General features: G+C 40.0%; 13 protein-coding genes across 13 annotated transcripts; 6 read left to right on the forward strand and 7 right to left on the reverse strand.

Moving 5' to 3' along the window:
- Positions 1-56: 56 nt before the first annotated feature.
- SLA1 (cytoskeletal protein-binding protein SLA1) lies at positions 57-3,770 on the reverse strand (the record flags this gene model as incomplete). Its single annotated transcript, XM_022820130.1, has 1 exon — positions 57-3,770. The coding sequence occupies one exon, from the start codon at positions 3,768-3,770 to the stop codon at positions 57-59; it is 3,714 nt and encodes a 1,237-aa protein (XP_022676624.1).
- Positions 3,771-4,826: 1,056 nt separating this feature from the next.
- On the reverse strand, positions 4,827-5,342 carry MPO1 (2-hydroxy-palmitic acid dioxygenase MPO1; the record flags this gene model as incomplete). Its single annotated transcript, XM_022820131.1, has 1 exon — positions 4,827-5,342. The coding sequence occupies one exon, from the start codon at positions 5,340-5,342 to the stop codon at positions 4,827-4,829; it is 516 nt and encodes a 171-aa protein (XP_022676625.1).
- A 326-nt stretch (positions 5,343-5,668) lies between these two features.
- Positions 5,669-6,409, forward strand: SCL1 (proteasome core particle subunit alpha 1; the record flags this gene model as incomplete). The annotated part of the gene is made up of 1 exon (XM_022820132.1): positions 5,669-6,409. One exon carries the CDS (start codon positions 5,669-5,671, stop codon positions 6,407-6,409), a length of 741 nt encoding a protein of 246 aa, XP_022676626.1.
- An 89-nt stretch (positions 6,410-6,498) lies between these two features.
- Positions 6,499-6,963, reverse strand: LDB7 (Ldb7p; the record flags this gene model as incomplete). Its single annotated transcript, XM_022820133.1, has 1 exon — positions 6,499-6,963. The coding sequence occupies one exon, from the start codon at positions 6,961-6,963 to the stop codon at positions 6,499-6,501; it is 465 nt and encodes a 154-aa protein (XP_022676627.1).
- A 481-nt stretch (positions 6,964-7,444) lies between these two features.
- On the forward strand, positions 7,445-9,649 carry KLMA_50159 (GAL4 domain-containing family protein; the record flags this gene model as incomplete). Its single annotated transcript, XM_022820134.1, has 1 exon — positions 7,445-9,649. One exon carries the CDS (start codon positions 7,445-7,447, stop codon positions 9,647-9,649), a length of 2,205 nt encoding a protein of 734 aa, XP_022676628.1.
- Positions 9,650-9,949: 300 nt separating this feature from the next.
- Positions 9,950-11,188, forward strand: KLMA_50160 (BAR superfamily family and SH3; the record flags this gene model as incomplete). Its single annotated transcript, XM_022820135.1, has 1 exon — positions 9,950-11,188. One exon carries the CDS (start codon positions 9,950-9,952, stop codon positions 11,186-11,188), a length of 1,239 nt encoding a protein of 412 aa, XP_022676629.1.
- Positions 11,189-11,727: 539 nt separating this feature from the next.
- On the forward strand, positions 11,728-13,494 carry DAK1 (dihydroxyacetone kinase; the record flags this gene model as incomplete). The annotated part of the gene is made up of 1 exon (XM_022820136.1): positions 11,728-13,494. The coding sequence occupies one exon, from the start codon at positions 11,728-11,730 to the stop codon at positions 13,492-13,494; it is 1,767 nt and encodes a 588-aa protein (XP_022676630.1).
- Positions 13,495-13,841: 347 nt separating this feature from the next.
- Positions 13,842-15,515, forward strand: POB3 (FACT complex subunit POB3; the record flags this gene model as incomplete). Its single annotated transcript, XM_022820137.1, has 1 exon — positions 13,842-15,515. One exon carries the CDS (start codon positions 13,842-13,844, stop codon positions 15,513-15,515), a length of 1,674 nt encoding a protein of 557 aa, XP_022676631.1.
- Positions 15,516-15,751: 236 nt separating this feature from the next.
- Positions 15,752-17,119, forward strand: ITT1 (RBR-type E3 ubiquitin transferase; the record flags this gene model as incomplete). The annotated part of the gene is made up of 1 exon (XM_022820138.1): positions 15,752-17,119. The coding sequence occupies one exon, from the start codon at positions 15,752-15,754 to the stop codon at positions 17,117-17,119; it is 1,368 nt and encodes a 455-aa protein (XP_022676632.1).
- Positions 17,120-17,211: 92 nt separating this feature from the next.
- Positions 17,212-17,793, reverse strand: GMC2 (Gmc2p; the record flags this gene model as incomplete). Its single annotated transcript, XM_022820139.1, has 1 exon — positions 17,212-17,793. One exon carries the CDS (start codon positions 17,791-17,793, stop codon positions 17,212-17,214), a length of 582 nt encoding a protein of 193 aa, XP_022676633.1.
- A 238-nt stretch (positions 17,794-18,031) lies between these two features.
- Positions 18,032-19,154, reverse strand: ERV41 (Erv41p; the record flags this gene model as incomplete). Its single annotated transcript, XM_022820142.1, has 2 exons — positions 18,032-19,023; positions 19,124-19,154. The coding sequence occupies 2 exons, from the start codon at positions 19,152-19,154 to the stop codon at positions 18,032-18,034; spliced, it is 1,023 nt and encodes a 340-aa protein (XP_022676634.1).
- Positions 19,155-19,387: 233 nt separating this feature from the next.
- Positions 19,388-20,548, reverse strand: SMA2 (Sma2p; the record flags this gene model as incomplete). Its single annotated transcript, XM_022820143.1, has 1 exon — positions 19,388-20,548. One exon carries the CDS (start codon positions 20,546-20,548, stop codon positions 19,388-19,390), a length of 1,161 nt encoding a protein of 386 aa, XP_022676635.1.
- Positions 20,549-20,753: 205 nt separating this feature from the next.
- ECM7 (Ecm7p) lies at positions 20,754-21,938 on the reverse strand (the record flags this gene model as incomplete). Its single annotated transcript, XM_022820144.1, has 1 exon — positions 20,754-21,938. One exon carries the CDS (start codon positions 21,936-21,938, stop codon positions 20,754-20,756), a length of 1,185 nt encoding a protein of 394 aa, XP_022676636.1.
- Between the last annotated feature and the right edge of the window lie 364 nt (positions 21,939-22,302).

Below are 22,302 nucleotides of genomic sequence, written 5' to 3' on the forward strand. Positions count from 1 at the left end.
ATGCTGTTAAACTATAAGAACACGGTATGTCCTTTTAAAATACATTGTTTCCGTTCCTAAAATCCAAACGGATTATCTGCTGAAGCATTATATATATTTGCTTGTCTTTGTTGTTGAGCTTGTGGCCCATTACCAAAACCAAAACCTGTTGGTTGGTTTTGCAAAGGTTGTTGGGACAATCCCATATTTTGGAAAGAAGTGGTGACTTGGTTCACACTAGTTTGATTGTTGAAAGAAGTTTGTGGACCCGCATTCATACCACCAGTTCTTTGTAAGTTCAGGCCAAATGAAGATTGTGGTTGGAAACCGCCAGTAGGTTGTAAAGCTCCAAAGGAGGTTTGAGGTATACTTGTGCCGAATTGTTGTGGCATGTTAGCACCTCCTGTCAATTGGTTATTAAATGATATCTGAGATTGTTGAAGGAGTTGACCTCCAGTCAATTGATTACCTAAATTGGGTTGCGGTTGCATATTCATTGCACCTCCGGTAAACTGATTACCAAATGTTGTTTGTGGTTGCATATTCATACCCCCTGTTAGTTGGTTACCGAAGCTGGTTTGCGGTAGCATATTCATACCACCTGTCAGTTGGTTACCAAAGGTGGTTTGAGGTTGCATGTTCATTGCACCACCTGTAAGCTGGTTTCCAAAGGCTGTTTGAGGTTGCATACCCATAGCACCTCCGGTAAGCTGGTTTCCAAAAGTGTTGACAGGCTGTATATTTGCACCTCCAGTAAATTGGTTTCCAAATGTCGTGGTTGGTTGTAAAGGTTGGGCACCAAAAGAAGTTTGTGGTAATCCTCCTCCTGTTCTTTGTAGTGGTAATGGCCCTGCATTAAGGTTTCCAGTGAAAGTACTGGATTGTTGTAATCCGAAAGTTGTTTGAGGAATTAGACCGCCAGTATTAGCTGGAATCAAACCGTTTGCAGTCTTTTGTACAGGTAAAACGGTACCAGTTGGATGCATCCCGAAAGTAGTTTGAGGTGCGACCAATCCTCCTGTTCTTTGCAGTGGGAGGAAACCAGTTGATTGACTCGTGACGAGCCCACCAGTTCTTTGCATTGGTAAGAAACCACCAGTTGCTTGGAATGGGACCAACCCGCCTGTTGCCACTGGCATCATAACAATCCCGCCTGTTGCTATTGGGATCAAGTTATTACCACCAGTTTTGAATGGATCCAATGGTACCAAAGACGTACCAGTTTTGTTTTCTGTTACACTCTCCTCAGGCTTGCTAGTATGCTGAGCAGAAACTGGTTCCAAATGCTTCACATCTGGTGCAGGAGCCTCCTTCTTCTTTGGTTCCAAGGGTTTTAGGTCTAGTAAATCTTGTAAGGATCCAGAGAAGTCATGTGACTTGTTGGAAGTTTCAGCTGCTTTGGCAGCAGGTCTGACCGTCCAAGCATCATCATCCTTACTTGCAGGTGCCTCTGCAGGCAGCAGGTTGTGTGACACACCAGCCGAGTTTGCGGCTCCTGTATGATTGACTTTGAGGGTACCATCCGCTTCGGTAAACAATCCAGTTGATGGAGAAGCTTCCTGTTTTCTGCCATATTTGTTATCCAAATATTTCATCACTCTTAAGATATCACCTTCGCGCAAGCCCAAGTTCCTTAACAAGGTTGGATCAATGTCTTGCAAAATCTCTTCACTAATTTGCTCCCTTTCAAAGTTTATAGTATAACGTTGACAGTTATTTACGTCAACACCGCAATTTAGGAAAAATTCGAACCAGTCATAATCTGGTTTGTTTGTTGTGGAAGGAACAGAACGATGTTGCTTTGAGCCTTCACTACCTGGTCTAGGTGGTTGGACGGGAGGCAGCTCTTTATCTTGCGCCTGTCTCATCTTCTCTCTCTCCTGTTCAAGTAGGGCTCTGGTTCTTTGCAACTCTTTTAGCTCTTGTTCTCTTAGTTGACGATCACGCTCTCTCTCTTCCAATTCACGTTCACGTTCCTTTAACTTTCTTCTTCTTTCACGTTCTTGGTTAACAACACTACTGTCGCCATTTGTGCTCTTTGATCTAGGCTTGTACTTTTCCATAGACATACCAGTCAATCTTTCAACGTAAAGAATATCGTCCTCTGAGAGTTTATCTGCAGCGACAGCAATCTTAACACCATTGACTTTATGTAAGTTAATTTTCCCATCAACACACCCTAAAAATTGAGCTTCCACCTTGAAGGTTCCTGTTCTGTCTACCCAAATACGAACCTTCTTTGGATCAGGGAAGTCCTTTTCTTTATCAGCATGTTGAGAAGATGATGATGATGTCTTTGACTCAGTTTTCTTCTTCTTCGAGAAAAATCCACCAGTCTTGGACTTCTTTTTGGAAAGATCCTGATCGGCATCCTCCTTCCAGCTTCCTGGTAAGTTTTGGTTTCCCGCAGAGCTCATTGACCTAGTGGTATTTGACCTAGATCTTGTCCTTTGCTTTGAAGGGCTAACATCTTTATCACCTTGTGAACCTGAGCCTGATTTACGTGTTTGAACAAATTGAGCAGGAACTATACCTCTTTTGTTCGTTTCGACCGATTCACACATGTACCAGTCTTTGGAAGTTTTGTCGTCCAAGATGTTGACATATTCTCCCTCTCTAACGGTAAGTTCATCATCTGCATTGGCAAAGAAATCATATATAACCTTGGCTCTTTTCTTCATCAAGACGGGTCTTGAGGCATCTTTAACTTCACGTAAACCGACTGCCACATGAGCTCCTTTAATTTCACCTAAGACGCCAATGATTTCGTTTGCAGTGTCGGTGGAACCTGTATGCAATTCTAGATTAATGTAGGGATTCTTGAATTCCAAGAACAAGTGTTTCTTTTCATTATCATAACTTATTAAATCTGCTACCCCCCACTCTTGATCGACTTTTGTCTTTGCTGAGAAGAAATGGATACGGTCTGCAGACACAGTCAATTTCGCTTTTCTCTTCTTACGGCCATCAATTTCGTTGACAGACCACACATGTTCCACAGTTGATGATGGTGCACCTGAAGAAGAAGAACGAGCAGCCCCAGTCGTAGCAGTCGCACCGCTTCTGCTTGGCAATGGAGGGATATCTTCATCATCTTCATCATCTTCATAATTATCGTATGCTCTAGATTTTCTTTGCGATGATGGTTCCTCACCGTAGCTGGTTTGATGGTCTGTTGTAGATGGTCTTTGTGGCATCGCCGGTGCGGCAGGCTCGGCGTGAGCGTGAGACTTTTGCACTTCTGTAGTTGGGGACGACATTGATGCGGCGGAAGTATGTTTTTCTGACGACTGTGTGGCTGGTTTTAAGTCTACCCTTTGAGGTGGTGGGGGAAGTTCAGAGATCGGAACAGGCGCTGGTGTTGATGTTGATGCTGATGCTGATGCTGCTGGAGCAGAGCCCTGTTTCTCCACGTAATTGCCCGGAACAAACCCGACTTCTCCTGTTTTGGAATTCTTCACCAAGAACCAGTCTGGGTCCCTATCATCATACAAGCTGAACACATCTCCCTCATGGAAAACCAACTCCTCATTAGCATTCTGAACCTCCGCATAGTCATAGAGTGCGACTACACTCCCATTGACTTGCGCTTCTTCAATGTAATTGCTTGGAACTAGACCCACAGGCTCGTCTTGATCCGACCCAATGACCCTTTTCTTCACTGTCCACCAATCGTCCACTTCTGACTTTTCCAAAAGATACAGCAAATCGCCCTCCTTCACACTCAATTCCTCATCCGTTTGCGCCTCATAGTCATAAAGTACACTGTACACGCCTAGAAATATTGTCATTGTGATATATACACTGCTCACAAATCACCTTTCTTTCTCGAGATCAATAAATTAAAACAAACTCAAAATTGTCACACTCACACTTACTCTCTTTCTATTAATATTACTACTTCTCCGGTAAAAATAAACAACCTGTTTTTTTTTTTCTATTCACTGCCCTATTACTAGAAACAGCTCATGCAAAACACTCCTGATCTTTGCTATCAAGACTTGCAACAATGCTTGCGACACCCTCTATTTCTCGCGATTGCCCCTTTCCCCTATACTACCTTGAGATCGTGCAAAAGTGTTTATTAGTATAACAAACTATCAAGAGTGAAAAAAACCGTTGAAGCATTCGCTTCTAGAATCTTATGGTTACCCGGGGACATTTCGTATGTGGTGATGACGGTGGTGACGGTGACGACTGTTCTTCTCGCGCGCATCAAACACGCCTTGTGGTATGGTATAGGCGTTGGCTACCCAGTGTATATAGGTCGATATATATATATATGTGTGTGTGATAGTATTCTCTGTGAATGTTAGGTGGACCCTTTGCAAAGTTGCAAATAATTACTTACGTGTTGCGGATGGGCGTCCACTGCTAGTTTTTCTAAGGCGTCAGATATAAGAGCAGTTGGTTACCGAGGAATCCGGGGGTCCAGTTTGAACTCTCGTTAGACCCTAGAAGAATGGTGAAAAAGCAGTGTATAGGGTTCCTGTTCTGGTGGCCAACGTTCAACTGCCAACAGGGAAAACAGGAAGCATGGGTAAGAAGGCGGGAGAAAAAAGAAGGGATCATAGCAGTGTGAATGCGATCACGAACAAGATCTAAGACACAGACGGTGCTGGATTTCTTGTTTCAAAAAAAGGCATCTCCCCGCCCCTCCATGGCCTTAGGCAAGGTATCGTTCGGAAACCAATTTTATTTTATTTTTTTCTTCGCGCTAGATCATGTGACATATATACTGCGCCACATCCCATCCCAACCCACTCTCGAATACATTGACATTTCATTTCACACATAAATAAATAAATATATAAATATATAAATAAATAAACAGACGTATACTGCTCCTACCGAGACTTCCTTTCTGCATCAACGCGAGCCTGTAAGGATTTCTTCAAGTCCGGCATCAATCCAATGCTGAACAAGAGCTCGAATAGAATAAAGTATGGTGCGAGCACAAGACTCTGCACTAAATTGTCGAGAAGCGCAGGCTTGCGCTTCTCAAACACGCCGTGGCCGATAAACTGAAATATCCAGCTCACAACAAACAAAATCCAGGCTGTTTTAGCAGTAATGTCCACGGTCCCATCGTTCAAAACTTTGTTCATCCCAACCAATATGGCAGATGCCAAAACACCAGTAGGAACTTTCAATGCTATGTAGAAAATTCCAAAGGCCGCTGCAAGTATCTGGCTCAGCTTGTACCCACCATAAACCTCCACGTCGTTCAAAATTCGCATGCTTGTGAACAAAATCGTGGGCACAAAGATACTGTGAATGAACACGTTCCCCGACGTATTGTGATACGCCTTATAAAAGGCCAACTGCGCTTCAAGGTCAAAAAGATTAGAATTAGAGCTCATTGCCAGATTATAGTTACACCTCTAATCTACCACCCAAATACAAAAACTCTTGGCCATGTACCTACTACTGTTCATGTTCTCCCCTTAACAGTCATCTAGTTACTCAGTTCTCCATCTTTTTTTTTTTTTTTTATTTTTCGTTACTATTCCTCTCTTTATATATTTCATGGGAAAAACCAAAAGTTTAGAGAGGAGTAAAATAAAGGATTTCGAATTCCAATTGAAAACCAATAGACAAATAGCCTATGAATTTTCTTGGTGGCAAAACAGAATAGAAGAGAGTAGAGATAACAGCCACCGAGTGAGCGTTATCAAGTGTGAACAGAATGTCTACAGCAGGTTACGATCGTCACATTACTATTTTCTCGCCTGAAGGTCGTTTGTACCAGGTGGAATATGCGTTTAAGGCAGCCAACCAACCTAACTTGAATTCGATAGCAGTTAGATCGCAGTCATGTTCTGTGGTAATCAGCCAGAAGAAAGTGCCAGATAAACTTTTGGATCCCAAGACTGTGAGCTACATCTTCCCTGTGGCTCGTCACATTGGATTCTGTGCCACTGGGCCGATTCCAGATGCTAGAAACATTGCATTGAGGTGCAAGGCTGAAGCGAGCGAGTTCCGTTACAAGTACGGTTACGATATTCCATGTTCTGTGCTAGCCAAGAGAATGGCCAATCTATCGCAAATATATACACAGAGGGCATACATGAGACCATTGGGTGTTATTTTGACGTTTATATCCTACGATGAGGAAACCGGGCCTGCTATTTTCAAGTGCGACCCTGCCGGATACTATACAGGGTACAAGGCCACGGCTACAGGACCAAAACAACAAGAATTGAACTCAACATTGGAGAAGCACTTCAAGAAGCTGGGGAGCGATAAACTGGATGAAGATAGCTGGGAGAAAGTTGTTGAGTTCGGTATCACCACCCTTATCGATTCGCTAGGAACCGATTTTGGTAAAAACGACCTTGAAGTCGGTGTTGCAGTAAAGGACAAGTTCTTCACTCTAACAGCAGAAGAAATCGAGGAGAGATTGGTCTCTATCGCCGAACAAGATTAGAAAAACAAACAACCTAGCTTTTCATATCCCTATGTAAGATATATACAGTAAAAAGAGTGAGAGAGACAGAGGTCTTCTTAATTTGATACTCACTGTCTGTATTGTCTTTGTTGATGACGTGGCCTACCCCCCATGTCCCCGTAAACAACCTCACCTGGACCATTGTTTATCGGTAGAACCACTGCGGGAACCATACTTACTCGTTCCAACGCACGTCTTCCCTCTTCGAATTGTCTCTTGTCAAAGTACGCTGCAAATTCCGTGGCAGATAATGATTCTAGTTTCGATTTTGGCACATAGGGCCCTAGCAACTGATGGTCCCAATGGTATTCTGCAAAAGCTGCCGCCTCGGCCTGTTTGGCTGAGAGTGGACCCAAATATTCATGCACAGGAACGCGTCTTCCTTCTACCTCATCGCTTTTCTTCAATGTATCTCTATCTTTCCTCTGTTGAATTTCTTCCTTCGCTAAGAAGACTAGCTGATTTTTTGTGAAGGCAACTTGCTCAGGTCCATCCGCTACATTCAGAGCACTTATAGCATCGTAATAACCCATTATCGTTCCTTGTTCTATAGACCCTCAAACCAGTGTCCGTCTCTTTTTCATTTTCTCTAGTACATGGTGCTACTGTTTGTACCAGTGTTTCTGATCGTTTGTGTATGTTTTTTAAAATTTAAGAAAACCATCAGAGAGAGAATCTTTTGGGGGCAATTGAGGGGATTTTTGGCCCAAACAGATCCCCCCAAAATAAAACATTCAAAAAACTAAAAAAACTAAAAAAAAAAAAATAATAATAATAATACACTGCCGTTCATCACATGATCTAATATTCAGAAAAATACCATTGATAACTCGACTCGAAGCATTCATTCATTGATTGGGAAGAGGAAGAACAAGCGAGACCAGATATACGAGAGGGTTCAGCAAATTCAGTGATTTGGATTTAAATTTAAAACATCTGGCACCAGTGCATTTGAAAACACTTATTATTAATCGCTGTGTTATACTATACACCAAAGGTGTTGTCTTAATACAAATGGTTAATGAGGTGAAAAAGCGTACGAAACCGTGCATATCATGCAAACTATCGAAGGTCAAATGTGATTATACGGTCAGTTTACCATGCAAGCGTTGTCTGAAACTAGGTATTAACTGTCAATATGGCAACAACTCGAGATCGGTTCCTATCCCTGTGCCTTTAGCAGGGCCTGTGCATGCGCAGGGAACTTTACCTGGGATGGTCCCCATGCCCATACCGACGAACGGTATGCCGCAACCGCAACCACAGCCGCAAATGCAGCAGCCTCGTAGGGTACCTGCACAGACTATGAATAACGTAACAACTGATTTGAATATGCAGGGTGGAAATAACCCTCAAATTTGGGCCCATTCGGTTGATAACCGATTAAACAATTTCGAATCTTTGCTGGAGACCATTTTGTCAGCGTTGTATAATAATAAGATAGAGCAACAGACACGCATGGATCAAATGCAAAATGAAATCAATTCGCAAGCTACTTTAACTCAAAATCTGATAACCTCTCAAAAAACTAACAGGCAAGCGCCGATACGGCTACCTAATTTGTCTGAGTTAGAACAATCGATCGACATGTCTAAAAGGGTGCAACATACCAGGCAAGAGTCACCGCCAGTTACTGCATATCCAAAATATTTGAATCCCTTAGATAGAAATGGTAACGGAAATGGTGGCCGTACTGATGATCATGATGTTAAAGATTTTAGAACAGAAAGCGTGATAACGAAACAAGAAGCCCACAAACTGTTGGACCACTTCGTGAAATATTTCGGTCCGCATCTGTATGGCTTCCCATTTGATGGTTTAAATGTAGATAATCTTTGGAACGATTCTCCGTTGCTTCTAGTGGCTATTTGCACGATCACTTGCGCCCATTATCCTAACCTAGACTCTAAGTTCGAAGCGCTAAACTCATCATTGCACTGGTTTGCATCACAGCTGCTTCGCACTCCTGATTCGAACATGAATCTCGAGCATGACATACTTGGTTTGATCATAGCATCCTTATGGTTATCACAAAGCAAAATGTTCAGTTCCCTAGCGATACAGTTAGCAAGAACCTGGAGAATCGATCAACTCTACTCCCCAAAACTCGAGAAATTATGGTACCTACTTTATATTTTAGATGGGACTGAAAACCTAACGTCACATAAGAGCCCTTCGATTTATAAAGATATGGAACCAATAATCAAAGATTCGAGAAGGAGTGTTATTGAAAAACTAGAAAACACTTCTACAGAGGGACAATTCTTCAGAAAGGCACTCATTGATTACGATCAGAATACAAAACACACCGCTACACATAAGCAGTTAGAACTATTGAATGAGGTGAGAAGTGAGAAGTTTGAGCTCGATAATACAACACTACAGGATTTACGTTTATTGACTCAATTAGAGTATCATATGGCAATGGAATCAGTATTTCATAATAAAAACACGCACCTCTCCTCTTTGCATGACGAATCGTTAGAAGCGACAATGACTCTTTTACCCACAGAAAAGTTTGGCATTCCTTGGACCAACAACATGGATTTAGATAAGTGGATGATATCGTGGACCATTGCCTTACAAAATATCAAAATGCAAAATGACCCATGGTGTTTCAAATCAACACTTTTGTACTATAACTTTGCTCGGATGCATATTAACACAAAGGCTCTATTGCAAGGGAAAAAATCGGCATTAATTGGTGATGTAGGCAGTTCGGAACTAGTAAATCTATGGCATTCCCAAACGCCAACTAACAGGACTAAAGTAGATAGCACGGAGCTATCTGCAACGAAGGAAATATCACGTTCATCTGCAATAACCCTTCTTAAACTAGCCACCAAGGATAAAGATCTTGTTCCAATCTTCCAGTTCTTCCCTGTGCATATATACATCATGTTATATTATGCTTCATTGGTCGTTTTAAATCCAAGTATGATTAATGAAATTTCTCAAAAAGAAGCTCAGCAAGGATTTACGTTAGTGACAAAGTTTAAGAATGTGCTTGAAGATGTTGCGATATCTGATAGAGTGCTAAAGAAGAATTTAGTTAAAGCTTTGAGTCAGCTATTGCAGAACTTCAAGTTGGAGTTTTCTGCAATCAATAAGGATTCAAGAAAGGTATACGAGCTTATTGATCACGAGAAAACAACGACCCCAAATGAAAAGCAAAGACCAATTCTCGCATGGCCTGGGACTAATCCAGGACATCCATAAAGTTAATCAAGAAGATCTTTCTCTTGATTAATTTTTTTCTTTTTCTCCCTTATACCATCATGTTATTATTTATTATTATTTTTTTTTTTGTAACTTATTTATGAGGATGGGAAATGAAAAAACTGACGCGCGTCATTGTGTGAAATAGATATATCTATATATTGATAGATTTGTGACAAAATCCCAAATCTACTTATTGGATGTCATTACGCAAAAGGTCTTATAGCCATGATCCAACAAGGCTATTCGCATCATTATTTATTTGCATACTAAGATTAATAAAAAATCACAAGCACCTCAATGGAATTGAAAACCGATTCTTTTAAACAGCAGCTTAGTTCTTTGGGGGACAAAGTGTTAAAGACTCCTCAACAGGTCAAGCAGAGACTATATACTGGACCAAGAACGAAAGATGTTACAGTAGAAGAGCTTAAGAACAGATTTGAAGTGGTACACGGTTGTGGCATTCAGCTACTTCATGGGTGCAATCAGTTTTCTAGGAACATCCAGAGTTTATTGGTTCATTTTCAACGCACGATTGAGATATTTAATGCAATCTATGATATTAAAAATGATCCAGACAAGTCTCACAGAGATTTTGAGAGCTTACAAAAACGGTTTGAGATAATCAAGAACAAGATCGAGGGAGACTTGCCATTTTTTGACCAAAACGTGGTGCTCCCGATTCAAAATTTTCATGCAACGTGTGGTAACATACAGAATACCATTGACAAAAGGGACTTGGCCTCTTACAAGGCCGACTCGCTGAAACACAAGTTGGCCAGCATTTCGCCACAAAAACTCCGTACTCCAGGTCTCAAGTACGAAAACGAAAAGATCAAAGCCGAAAGTAAATACGAAAAGGCCTTGAAAGAGTACGAGCCCTTAAACGACCAGATACGCTCTGAATTGGGCATTTTCTTACAAATGGCAAATAGTTTCTTCCACGATTGGTTTTTGAACCACTACTACATCACATACTCCATGTACTACAACATGTACACATTCATTGGTACGTGCGCGGAGGTACGCCGTATTGTGATTGATTCACAAACCGGGATTGGGACACAGGACGAGTTCTCTCCCAACTCGCAGCAGATGATCAGTATGATCGATATCGCAAACAATAACTTAACCACCCAGTTCCACAATGATTTTGACGTCATAGCACAGGAAATTAAAAAGCTCGGCATCTCGGATTTTGAATCTTTCTACGCAAGATCCACGGCAAACGCAAATGCGCGGAGACTGCTGGAGGGCACCAATGCCGAGTATTCGCCAATTCGCCACAGTTCTGACATTGATAGCACACGCGCATATAGACACGATCAAGATTTCGGGTTGCAATACTGCAAGGCTACTACAGATTTTGTCCCCTCTCCAGAAGACGCAGAAAACACCCTAGCTCTAAGAAAAGACGATGTGGTTAAAGTTTACAGAAAGGAAACCGAGGACTGGTGGTATGGTCAATCGTTACGCACCAACAAAATTGGATATTTCCCACTCCACTGCACCACTATGGCAAATGGTTTACGCTAAGCTGAACTGCTTGCTGCTACTGCTACTGCTGCTGCTGCTACTGAGAGGTTAAACACAAAAAAAAAAAAAAAAGAAGAAGAAGAAGAAGAGGAAGCTTAGTAACTCCGGCCCCTACCACATCGTCTTCCAAATCTGTTTGCTAAAAGAGTTTACTAGCCTCTTGTTTCTATTTTACAATAGCAAAACCAGCAGGCAGCAGATTCTAGTTTGTTGGAAACCCACTTCGAATATCGTCATGTGACCACGTCTCCTTTTCTTGTCCGGTTTTTTTGGGGACGGCTAATTGTAGGCAGTAGTAGTAGTATAGTATAGTATGATGAGGGACTAAAAAAACCTTTATTTCTTCCCTAAAAAATTGTACGCTTATTCACATATGCAGATATGTAAATGCTTTAATATTGTGTATACTTATAAAAAGTATATATAAAGTATATATAAAGTAAAGCAGGCTCGAAACAGATTGAATTGAATCAATTACTATAGAACACACCATATATAGCAAGTATCTGTGAGTGTCATCAATAATCAAGAGAGAGAAAATGGCAGTTGAAATCAAGTCGTTTGAAGTATCCGATCCATTGAATGCTAGTTTAGCAGGTTTTGCAGAGATCAATAAGAATCTCACTTTAATACCAAAGGAAAAGGTGTTCTTCAGAACCACTGAAAAGGATAAGGTTGCCCTTGTGTCTGGTGGTGGTAGTGGTCATGAGCCTGCACATGCTGGTTTTGTTGGGAAGGGATGTTTGAGCGCTGCGGTATGTGGTGATATATTTGCGTCACCTTCCACCAAGCAGATTTTGAATGCTATCAAGGTTGTTGCTCAGAACAGCAAGGGTGTGGTTTTGATTGTGAAGAACTATACCGGTGATGTTCTACACTTTGGCTTGGCCGCTGAACGTGCTAGAGCGCTTGGTATTGACTGTTCTGTGGTTGTTGTTGGCGATGACGTTGCTGTTGGAAGAAATAAGGGAGGATTGGTTGGTAGAAGGGCTTTGGCTGGAACTGTGTTGGTACATAAGATGGTTGGAGCATTTACTGAAAAGTATTCTGCCAGGTATGGTGTGGAAGGTGTGGTTAAAGTTGCGCATGCCATCAACGAAAACCTCGTTACCATTGGGTCGTCGTTAGATCATTGCAAAGTTCCGGGCAGAAAGTTCGAGACCGAGTTGAACGGCAAACAGATGGAAGTGGGTATGGGTATTCACAATGAACCAGGGGTTCAGGTCTTGGATTCCATTCCTTCGGTAGAAGAGTTGGTTGAAAAGCACATGTTGCCCAAGCTCTTAGATCCTAAAGATAAAGACAGGCACTTTGTTGAGTTTGATGATAGTGATGAGGTCGTGTTGCTAATCAACAACTTAGGGGGTGTCTCTAACTTTATTCTCACCGCTATCGTTGATGTTACCAGGAAATATCTAAAGGACAACTACAAAATTGTTCCAGTTGAAACTGTTTGTGGTACAGTGATGACCTCTTTCAATGGTAATGGTTTTAGCATTACCTTATTCAACGCTTCAAGGGCATCTGCAACCATAAAGAAAGAAATCAAAGAAATCGATTCCGTTCTTGAGTTGTTGCGGGAACCAACTGATGCTCCTGGTTGGCCTGTGAAAGAACCTGAAGTTAAGAAAGCTCCTTCCTTTGACGAGTCATTGCTAGAAGATGTCATCGACGTGCAGAAAGCGGGAGCCTACGATTTTGCTAAGGTGTCGGAACTATTGAAGGCTGGTGCTGAACAATTGGTGAAAAGCGAGCCCCATATCACTCATTTAGACAACCAGGTCGGAGATGGTGACTGTGGGTACACCCTAGTTGCTGGTGCCAAGGCAATCACCGAAAATCTAAACTCAGTCTCTTCAAAATACCTTTCCCAAACTCTAGCAGAATTTTCGGACCACATTGAGTCCGCTATGGGTGGTACATCTGGTGGATTATACTCCATCTTTATATCGGGTCTCTCTAAGGGAATCATTGAGGAGTGCGGTGATGACAATGATGCCCAAGTTGATAAGCAGAAATTTGGCCGCGCTTTACAAACAGCCTACGACACATTATGTAAGTATACAAGAGCCAGACCCGGTGACTCGACAATGATTGATGCTTTGGAACCATTTGTGAAGGAGTTCTCCTCGTCACATGATTTCCACCAGGCATTCTTGAAGGCAGAAAAGGGTGCAAAGTCAACGGGGAACCTTGAAGCTAAGTTTGGTCGTGCATCATACGTAGAAGATACGGAAGCAATTCCAGATCCAGGTGCCGTTGGTCTAGTAGAGTTTTTGAAGGGTGTGGATTCAAAGCTCAACTAGACTAATATTTACCCCTTTACATGTACATATATATATGTGTGTGTATATATATGTATATACTTATGTCATTATGATCCCTAAGATATGTTCTACTATGTAGTATAATAAATCCTAAAAACATTTTCATCACAATTAATGAAAATGAAAAATCGCGAAACTTCATGAATAATGAAAAAGAACGTTTATTGCCAACGACAAACATTAGTAAACGAAGAACTCATCTTTGAAACTTTTGAGTTGGATTTGTCGGGACTCAAAGGCTGGATATCGATCATACTGTCAAAGCATTAGTTTAATACCGTTTATTTGTTGTATCATACAGTATTCAGAGTCTAGGAGCGCGTAAAATGAGTACAGATTTTGACAGAATATACTTTAACCAATCGAAGCTTAGTGGACGTTTCCGTTTGGCTGAAGGTGGTTTAGGTTGGAAGGCTTCTGCCAGCGGAGGTTCTGCATCTGCTCAGGCTAATGAACCTTTGTTATTGGCTGCTGATGAAGTGACCTCTATTCAGTGGAGTAGGGGCTGTAGAGGGTACGAATTGAAGATTAGCACCAAGAATAAGGGTTTGATTCAAATGGATGGCTTTCAACAAGAGGACTTTGGTCTTTTGAAAAACGACTTCCAACGTAGATTTAACATGCAGTTGGAACATAAGGAACACTCGCTCCGTGGTTGGAACTGGGGTACTTTGGACTTGGCTAGAAATGAGATGGTCTTCTCTTTGAATGGTAAGCCAACTTTCGAAATTCCATACAAGCACATTAACAACACTAACTTGACTGCCAAAAACGAGATTGCGCTTGAATTTGATACTCAAAACGAGAATTATAACCCAGCTGGTGATGAACTAGTTGAAATGAGACTATACGTCCCAGGGACAGTTGAAGAAGAGGATGAAGATCAAGACCAAAACATGGTCAAAGAAGAGGGTGCGGAAGAAGAAACAAAGGTTAAGTCTGAAGTTAAGTCTGAAGAAGGAAGCGAGGAACCAGAAGTACAAGAGGAGAAGACATTGGCCGAATATTTCTACGAAGAGTTGAGAGCTAAGGCTGATATTGGTGATATCTCCGGTGATGCTATAATTTCGTTCCAAGACTTGTTCTTCACAACTCCAAGAGGTCGTTATGACATTGATATATACAAAAACTCGATAAGATTGAGAGGTAAGACATATGAGTACAAATTGCAACATCGTCAAATAAATAAGATTTTCTCGTTGCCTAAGGCGGATGATATCCACCATCTAATGGTTCTATCAATTGATCCACCAATTCGTCAAGGTCAAACATCTTATCCATTCCTAGTGTTGCAATTCCAAAAGGATGAGGAAACGGAGGTTCAACTTAACGTTGAGGACGATGAATTCGAAAAGCTTTACAAGGACAAACTTAAAAAGCAGTACGATGCAAAGACCCATATAGTTTTGAGCCATGTATTGAAAGGTTTGACTGGAAGGAGAGTTATTGTTCCTGGAGAATACAAGTCCAAATATGAACAATGCGCAGTATCTTGTTCATACAAAGTCAATGAAGGTCATTTATATCCATTAGACAATGCGTTCTTGTTCTTAACAAAACCAACGTTGTACATTCCTTTCCAAGATGTGGCAGCAGCCAATATCTCGAGAGCCGGACAAACCTCCACTTCAGCAAGAACGTTTGATTTAGAAGTTGTCATGCGTGCTAATAGAGGTACTATAACATTCGCCAATATTTCAAAGGAAGAACAACAGCTACTCGAAAATTACTTAAAATCGAAGAACTTGAGAGTGAAAAATGAAGACAAGGAAGCAGAGCAACGACTACAAACAGCATTTGGTTCCGATAGTGACGATGATGACGTTGACATCAACATGGGATCTGCAGGTGAAGATGAGGAATCTGTGGATGAAGATTTCCATGCATCAGATGAAGATGATGATGTAGCAGAAGAATACGATTCCGATGCTTCTGTTTCCGATTCTGGCGACGATGAGGATACTTCTAGTAGACCTCCTAAAAAGGCAAAATTAGAGTAATTACTAGGTTCTATATAATATATATAAGCAAAATATTTGTTTATTTGTTTTCCTACACTACTTTGTAATTAAAAACCCCGTGAGTTAATAAATTGCTGGAACTCTGTTGAACTTTTTTAATTTTTAAATGACATTTAGATTCATATATGAATAAGCAAGACTAATAAATAAGACACTATGTAACTTCAATGGGAGTCGACCATATATAAGGTTCAAAGCAAAGTTATACTAATGGTATGAATGACGAAGGTGATTCCTTAAAAGATGAGATAGAATTAATAAAATGCATGTATCCGGAGATCAAAATTAAAGATCACTCAGATGAACTTCTTGAAGGTGTCTTAGATGTCTGTATGGAAGCTGACACGAGTATTATGGTACAATACGGTGACCAAGCGATTGATATTGATGAGTTACCATACAACAAAGTTCATTTTGTTATAGAGAAATGCTATTATCCTGATTATAATAAATCGTTGGAGTGGAAAATTCAGTCGCCTTGGCTAACAGACGAAGACTGTTCAAAGATTAGAGAGCTTATGAGTAGTGAATTTCAAGAGATGTCAAATGAAGTCGGATCACCTTTAATATACCTTTTACTCGATACACTGTCTCATAGAGCACTATCAACTTTAACCACAAGAAATAACCACAACGATAAAAGAATATACGATTGTAAAGATGCAGGGCAATGGGAAAAGTTCCAACATTTAAAATCAGACTTTGAAACTTATCAGCAGTTATATGAAAATTATAGGTGCTGTATTTGCATTGAAGATAAAAAGGGCTTTGACATGGTCAGACTCCCTTGTTCCTCTCACCTTTTATGCAAAGATTGTATAAAAGAATATTATCATGCAATGATTCATGAAGGCCGTATTGAGAGTATTCGATGTCCAGAATGCGATTACAAGCCCAGAGATTTAAGTTCATTCAAAAGTTTTGACGAGTTAAAGACTTATTTATTTCTGCCTGCAATACCGTATGATTTTTTCAGTGGATTACTAAATGATAAAGATGTCGAACGATATAAGACGTTACACATCCAGGAAGCTTTTATGAAATTAGCACAGTATAGTCCCTACTCATGCGTAAGATGTCCTAGTTGCGAAAACTGGTGTGCCAAAGATGATCTTGATGAACAGATGGTATGTTGCAATAGCTGTGAAATGGTTTTCTGTTTTGACTGCCTTCATGCATGGCATGGAAAATATAACTCATGTGGTACAAGGGTGGCAATCGACCTCAAATATGTAGAGGAATATGCCGATGAATGTACAACCCCACAGCGAAAGAGAGAATTGGAGATTAAATTTGGCAAGAGAATGATGGAGCTCGAACTTGATTCCTATTTAGCAGATCGTATGTTTGAGATGTTCTTAGAGGATAAGAACTCAGGAACAACCAAATGCCCGGGTTGTCAAACAGTTATAGAAAAGTCGGAAGGATGCAACAAAATGAAATGTACTGTGTGCTTGAAATATTTCTGTTTTCTCTGTAGAGCTATGTTACATCAACAGGATCCGTACGCTCACTATAATGATCCCTTTTCACCATGTATGGGGAAACTATTTGAAGGTATGCCTGGCACGGAGCAGATCTAGTTTAAGCAACATATATTATAAGGACTTCTGCATTAGCTATCAATTAGTACACTCATTAACGTGTATATCTACTTACCTCTTCTATGACAACTTCATTTTTGGGATAACTCTTCAATAGCCGTTTTGATAACTTTCGCTGAACTTTCCAGCTCCTCTTTAGTGTAACGCAAATAATTTTCTTTTGATTTTATCCACGTTTCCGCCTTAGCAATCCTTGTTGCTCCTCTATGGGAATCGATGGTAAATGCTGCCTCTTGCCACATGAACCACTTCTTATAAACTTCATCTAATTCACCCAAGATACCTTCCATTTCTTTACTGTAATTATCCATTAGTTCCGCAGAAACTTCATACATTTGGTCCCAATTTAACGAAGATATATCAGCCTTTTCATCAACATTTTCCAACTGGGTCTTGCTTGCTTCTGTAACACTGCTCAAGAATTCATTCTGCAATAGTTGTCTTTGGACTTCATCTCTTTTTATATCGCTTTGCCATTCGGCGGCTAATTTATGGAGATCCATTGTCACTCCTTTAAATTCTTTTAAAGATGCCGGTTTTATTAGTCCAACACTTGGGCCAGAAGACTCTTTTTCTAACATAAAAGTAGCTCTTAAACCAGTATGATGGTTGGTATTGGGTCTATTTGGGGCCTTAACTGTTGTTTTTTTCATTATACATAACTTTTCTTGAATGTCTTGTAAATGATTATCTTAATTTTACCACACCTCATATAATATATATGCAAGAGAAAAAAGATATGAATGGATTCTGTTGACTTTTCTTTGAAACTAAGTTATTTCTCATCATTCAGTCCCTTTATAAAATCAGATTCTGTTTCCTGTCCTATTATGCGTTGTTTACATATGCTATATAGCCCACCACCAATTACAAAGTTGTAATATGCGTTGATCAATCTTCCAAAAGACCATGAGAAGGCGTTTGGTCTCTCGAATAGCGAAGGGACCATTTAGGTCCTAAAACAAGGATTATCAGTCTATCGGCAAATCTGAATAACCAAGACATTGAGTAAATTATCAAAGCTAAAATGTCTACGAGTCTGAGGATAAAGGAAAAAAATCCAATACGATTATCGGTCACGACAATCTTCATTGGCTCAAATTGGTATCTTACAAAAATACCTGGTATACTTGTTGCCTTACTTTTTGGTCCATATTCTGCCTCGCTCAATGAGTACTGGTAGGTATCTACTTCGGCACCCATTTTTCTATACAGTGTTGGAACCACAGCAGTGAAGTAGTAAAAAGCCTTAACATTATTCTCTGAAAACTTTCCTGTATTATCCAATGGGTTGTCAATATAAGGGTAGAAATCTCCGAAGGATAATTCGTTGATGACATGGGCGAAGTTAAGCTGATCTTCAGGTACGCGTGCTTGAGAACGGTAACCCCAACCTTGTGCCGTGATGTGCAATTCACCTTTCACTTTGTTAACAGGTATTGAACCAAATATATGGCATCCATTAAAGTTATCTTGACCATCGCCAGATGAGGGAAATGATTCTCTAAATTGTGCTGGAATTGCCTCTCCTAGAATTTCATCTAGTTCTGGCGTGACGATCTCATTCATTTCGTTTAGTCTAGTTCCAATAGGAATGTAAAATGGCATGCCTTCCATTTCAACGTCCTCTGAAACAAACCTACGATCACCAGTAATATCTCTTGCATGAATCTGAATATGCTTACATGGCATATTCACATAGAGATCCAAGTTTATAGGTACAGTTTCCCTCACTTGATCATCCACTATATATTGTTGGTCAACATAGCCACCGAAATAACTACCAAATTCAGACCATGCGATGAACAAAAGGAAAAGATAAGTCAGTACCGAGCTTAGACCACCTTTGGATGAATGTTTGACATGCTGTTCGTCCGTTTTAGCTGTAGTTAATGCCTTGTTTTTTCAAACAAGGAAAATTCATGTTAGTATAACTGCACGATTGATCTGCTTTAACAGGTAAACAAACCCACTAGGACATACGGAAAGCGTCAAAAGTTCTTAGACTAGCCATTGAACAACTTTGATTGCGTGTTATACAAAGTCTGGTACTTGATTCAACCCGCTTTACTGTTTAAATGAACGCACGTTTCCTACGTTTGTCGAATAAATATATATTTTCTAGATATCGTTCTCATTAAAGAATACTTTCTAATATTCAACTCTTTTTACGTATATACCAGTACTGATATCAAAGTAATACTAAAAAACACAGTTATAAAGGATTAATATTTATTCATTAATAGTTTATACAGTGGATAGATACCCATCTACTGCAGTTACACCACTAGCTGGATTTAGTACGCTGTAGTTATCGTCGGTTTCCTTTTCTTGATCATTGTCTATTGGTGTAGAACCTGAACCTGAACCTGAACCCGGGTCCGAACCAGTGGGTGTCTCTGCTGTTACTGCAGCCTCAGACCTCATCCACTTGAAGCATAAAATCGCGAATATTAATTCAACAAAGAACCTTGAAATGTGAAACCATGCGCCGCTTCCAAGTGATGCATGTATGATCTGTAGTCTTTTATAGCGGAAACAGTTAATCATGAATGCCAACATCAAAATGTGAAGAATGTACAAGAAGGTTATTATCACATTAGAAACGCTAATCCAGCGTGTCGCAATGCATATAGAGTTGACATTCCAGTTCAATTGTTTTATGGGGCTTTGGTTCTTTTTATGTTCAATCTTCATATATATCCAAAATAGTAAAAGCATCAAACACAACGATGCTAGAATGCAATTTGTAACAACTGTCCATTTTAGAATGATATTTACTGTATCATATATGTTTACGATCCATAGTTTCGTCTTCAATTGTTCCATCTCTTCCGGGTCATTGGGTGTTATCATTTTCAACAATGTGTTCCCGCGTTTGTCGTCTTCCAAAAATTTGTTGAATGAAGAGACTAACGTCTGGTAAATAATCCAAAAAGAGTCACTGGTGATCTTGACATTATTTTCAGAGAGTACACCAAATTGAAACCCCAAATCTCTAACCAAAACAGATATTATGTTCAAACCATTAGTGTTGTCCATGCAGTAACGATCGAGCTTTGCATCGTGAGTTTGCTCCTTACAATAACCGAACGCATTAACATAATACACATTTGATGGATGGAAAACATTGATTAGGTCTGACTGGTTATACTTTTCATGTAAATCATTTAAGTCTATGTCCCAGTTGAAGTCTAATGTAAAAAACGACAAGAGTGAAAAGAATTCTTTAACTGTGCCAAATAATACTCTTGAGGTGGGCGTATCGTCTTTGAAATGGAAAATGTATTGTGGCATACATATCGGAAGATTAGCTGATGATGTACAGGTGAAGTTCGATAAGTGGGAGAACCATATTAAGAGCGAAAAAAATGTCAATATGATGAATGAAAGGTATTTGAACTTCATATTAGGGAATCTTATTTAATTGTGGGATGTGGACTGTGATTGATTTGGAAAAAGTTTTTATGGTGGTTAATATGGTTAGGACACAGAATGATAGCCTGTTTTTTTTCAGTATCCTATTTTGTGTTCTTCATGATTATAATTCTATTGTCAAGTTCTATAAGGCTATGACGTCGCAACGACAAAAAAAGAGAAATAACCACTAAGATCAAAAGTGGAAAGCGCTTGATGGCAGAATAGCTTCTGCTCTACTATAAACAGTATCAGAAGAGTTTGTTCGGATGAGATTACCTTCATAACTCGTTTCTTCGATATTAATATTTTTCCTGCTGCCAGCAGAGGATTTTTGCATTGGTATCATGTGAACACCCAGCATAAATGTTGTCTCTTCTGAATCATGCAATATGCTAGGATTTGTAATACACCATTCGTACCCAGACCATAGCAGGCATGAAGCAATATTGGAGAATGCGAAAAGCCACAAAAATGTAAACCATGCACCACCTAGATGATATGAAAACCCATAGGAGTCAAGCTCTATTGAGATTTTATATCTCATAGACAAAGTAATAATAGTAAAACACACCACTGTCACAACTGCCAGTGCAAATATCAAAAGTTTCAAAACAGATAATGAGTGTAGTAGGATCCTTGACATCCTTTGCCTCAGAGGATTGTATTTCAAATTGTAGTATGGGAAAATGCCAACTAAGATGGCCAATTCCATTACACCTATAGCATATAGCACACTGAGTAACTGGTATTTTCTCCACGAGAACGTTATAATGTACTTTTCGAAACTCTTCCCCTCAGGGGTATCGTCTATTAACTGTCCAGACTTATATTTGTAGCCGTAAGCAAAACTTAACACTAAGCCAAGACCAAGTTCGTTAAGGAGATCTCTATAATTCATGAGATAATGGGCACCTTCAAATCGGCAGGAAGTTTCTGTTGTAGAATTATGGATCTGTTTCCATGTTCCATCCTGTTGCCATACCTCTTCTTCCGCATATTTAGTGGTGCACCATCCGTAAACGCTCGTTTTGACGTATTTCGGTAAATCGTGAACCTGCGATTCTAAGTATTTAGTAAGAACTAGTACTTCTGAAGTGGTCAAGCCAAGACCATTATTCAAACCAGTATACCAATCATCTACCACTGAACTACTGAGCTTGTCGAATAGGCCCTGGAATATATCAACACTGGAAGTATCGAATCGGCCTAAAAATAGTTTATCCGGATATATAGCTGAAAACGCAGTCAATACTAAAACAAAAATGATAATAGAGAGAGATAAACCAAATCTCACCCACAGCATCATGGTATCAAATGCGTCCAGATGAAATAAAGTGACTGTCAAAAACCGCCATGGTGCAAAGTTGTTAAGGCGCATATCCAATGTCGAAAAGATCAAACAAAATTGCGAAAAATATCAACCAACAGCCCAGCTGTTTAGCTAAAATCTATTTTATCCTGAACCTCTGCTGTATAACAAGTATGTCTTTTTACGGTTCAGTTGGAATGAATACTTAGAAGCTACTTAAAGAAGTTTTAAGTTGTGTTAAATTACCTCTCATCGCTTATCCTCATCCTTAGCCTCGAATTCATAACCTTCAAATTTCATGTCACCATGTACGTTTTGAGAATAATATACTTTATGGAACAAAAGTTTCGTACTGCAGGAGATTTTGCCCCAGATCAGTTCCAGGAAAGCGCCTCTATTTGGTTACGTTGCTGTGAATTCGCAATTGATTTTC

Source organism: Kluyveromyces marxianus, chromosome 5, assembly GCF_001417885.1.
Source record: "Kluyveromyces marxianus DMKU3-1042 DNA, complete genome, chromosome 5".
Classification (NCBI taxonomy): domain Eukaryota; kingdom Fungi; phylum Ascomycota; class Saccharomycetes; order Saccharomycetales; family Saccharomycetaceae; genus Kluyveromyces; species Kluyveromyces marxianus.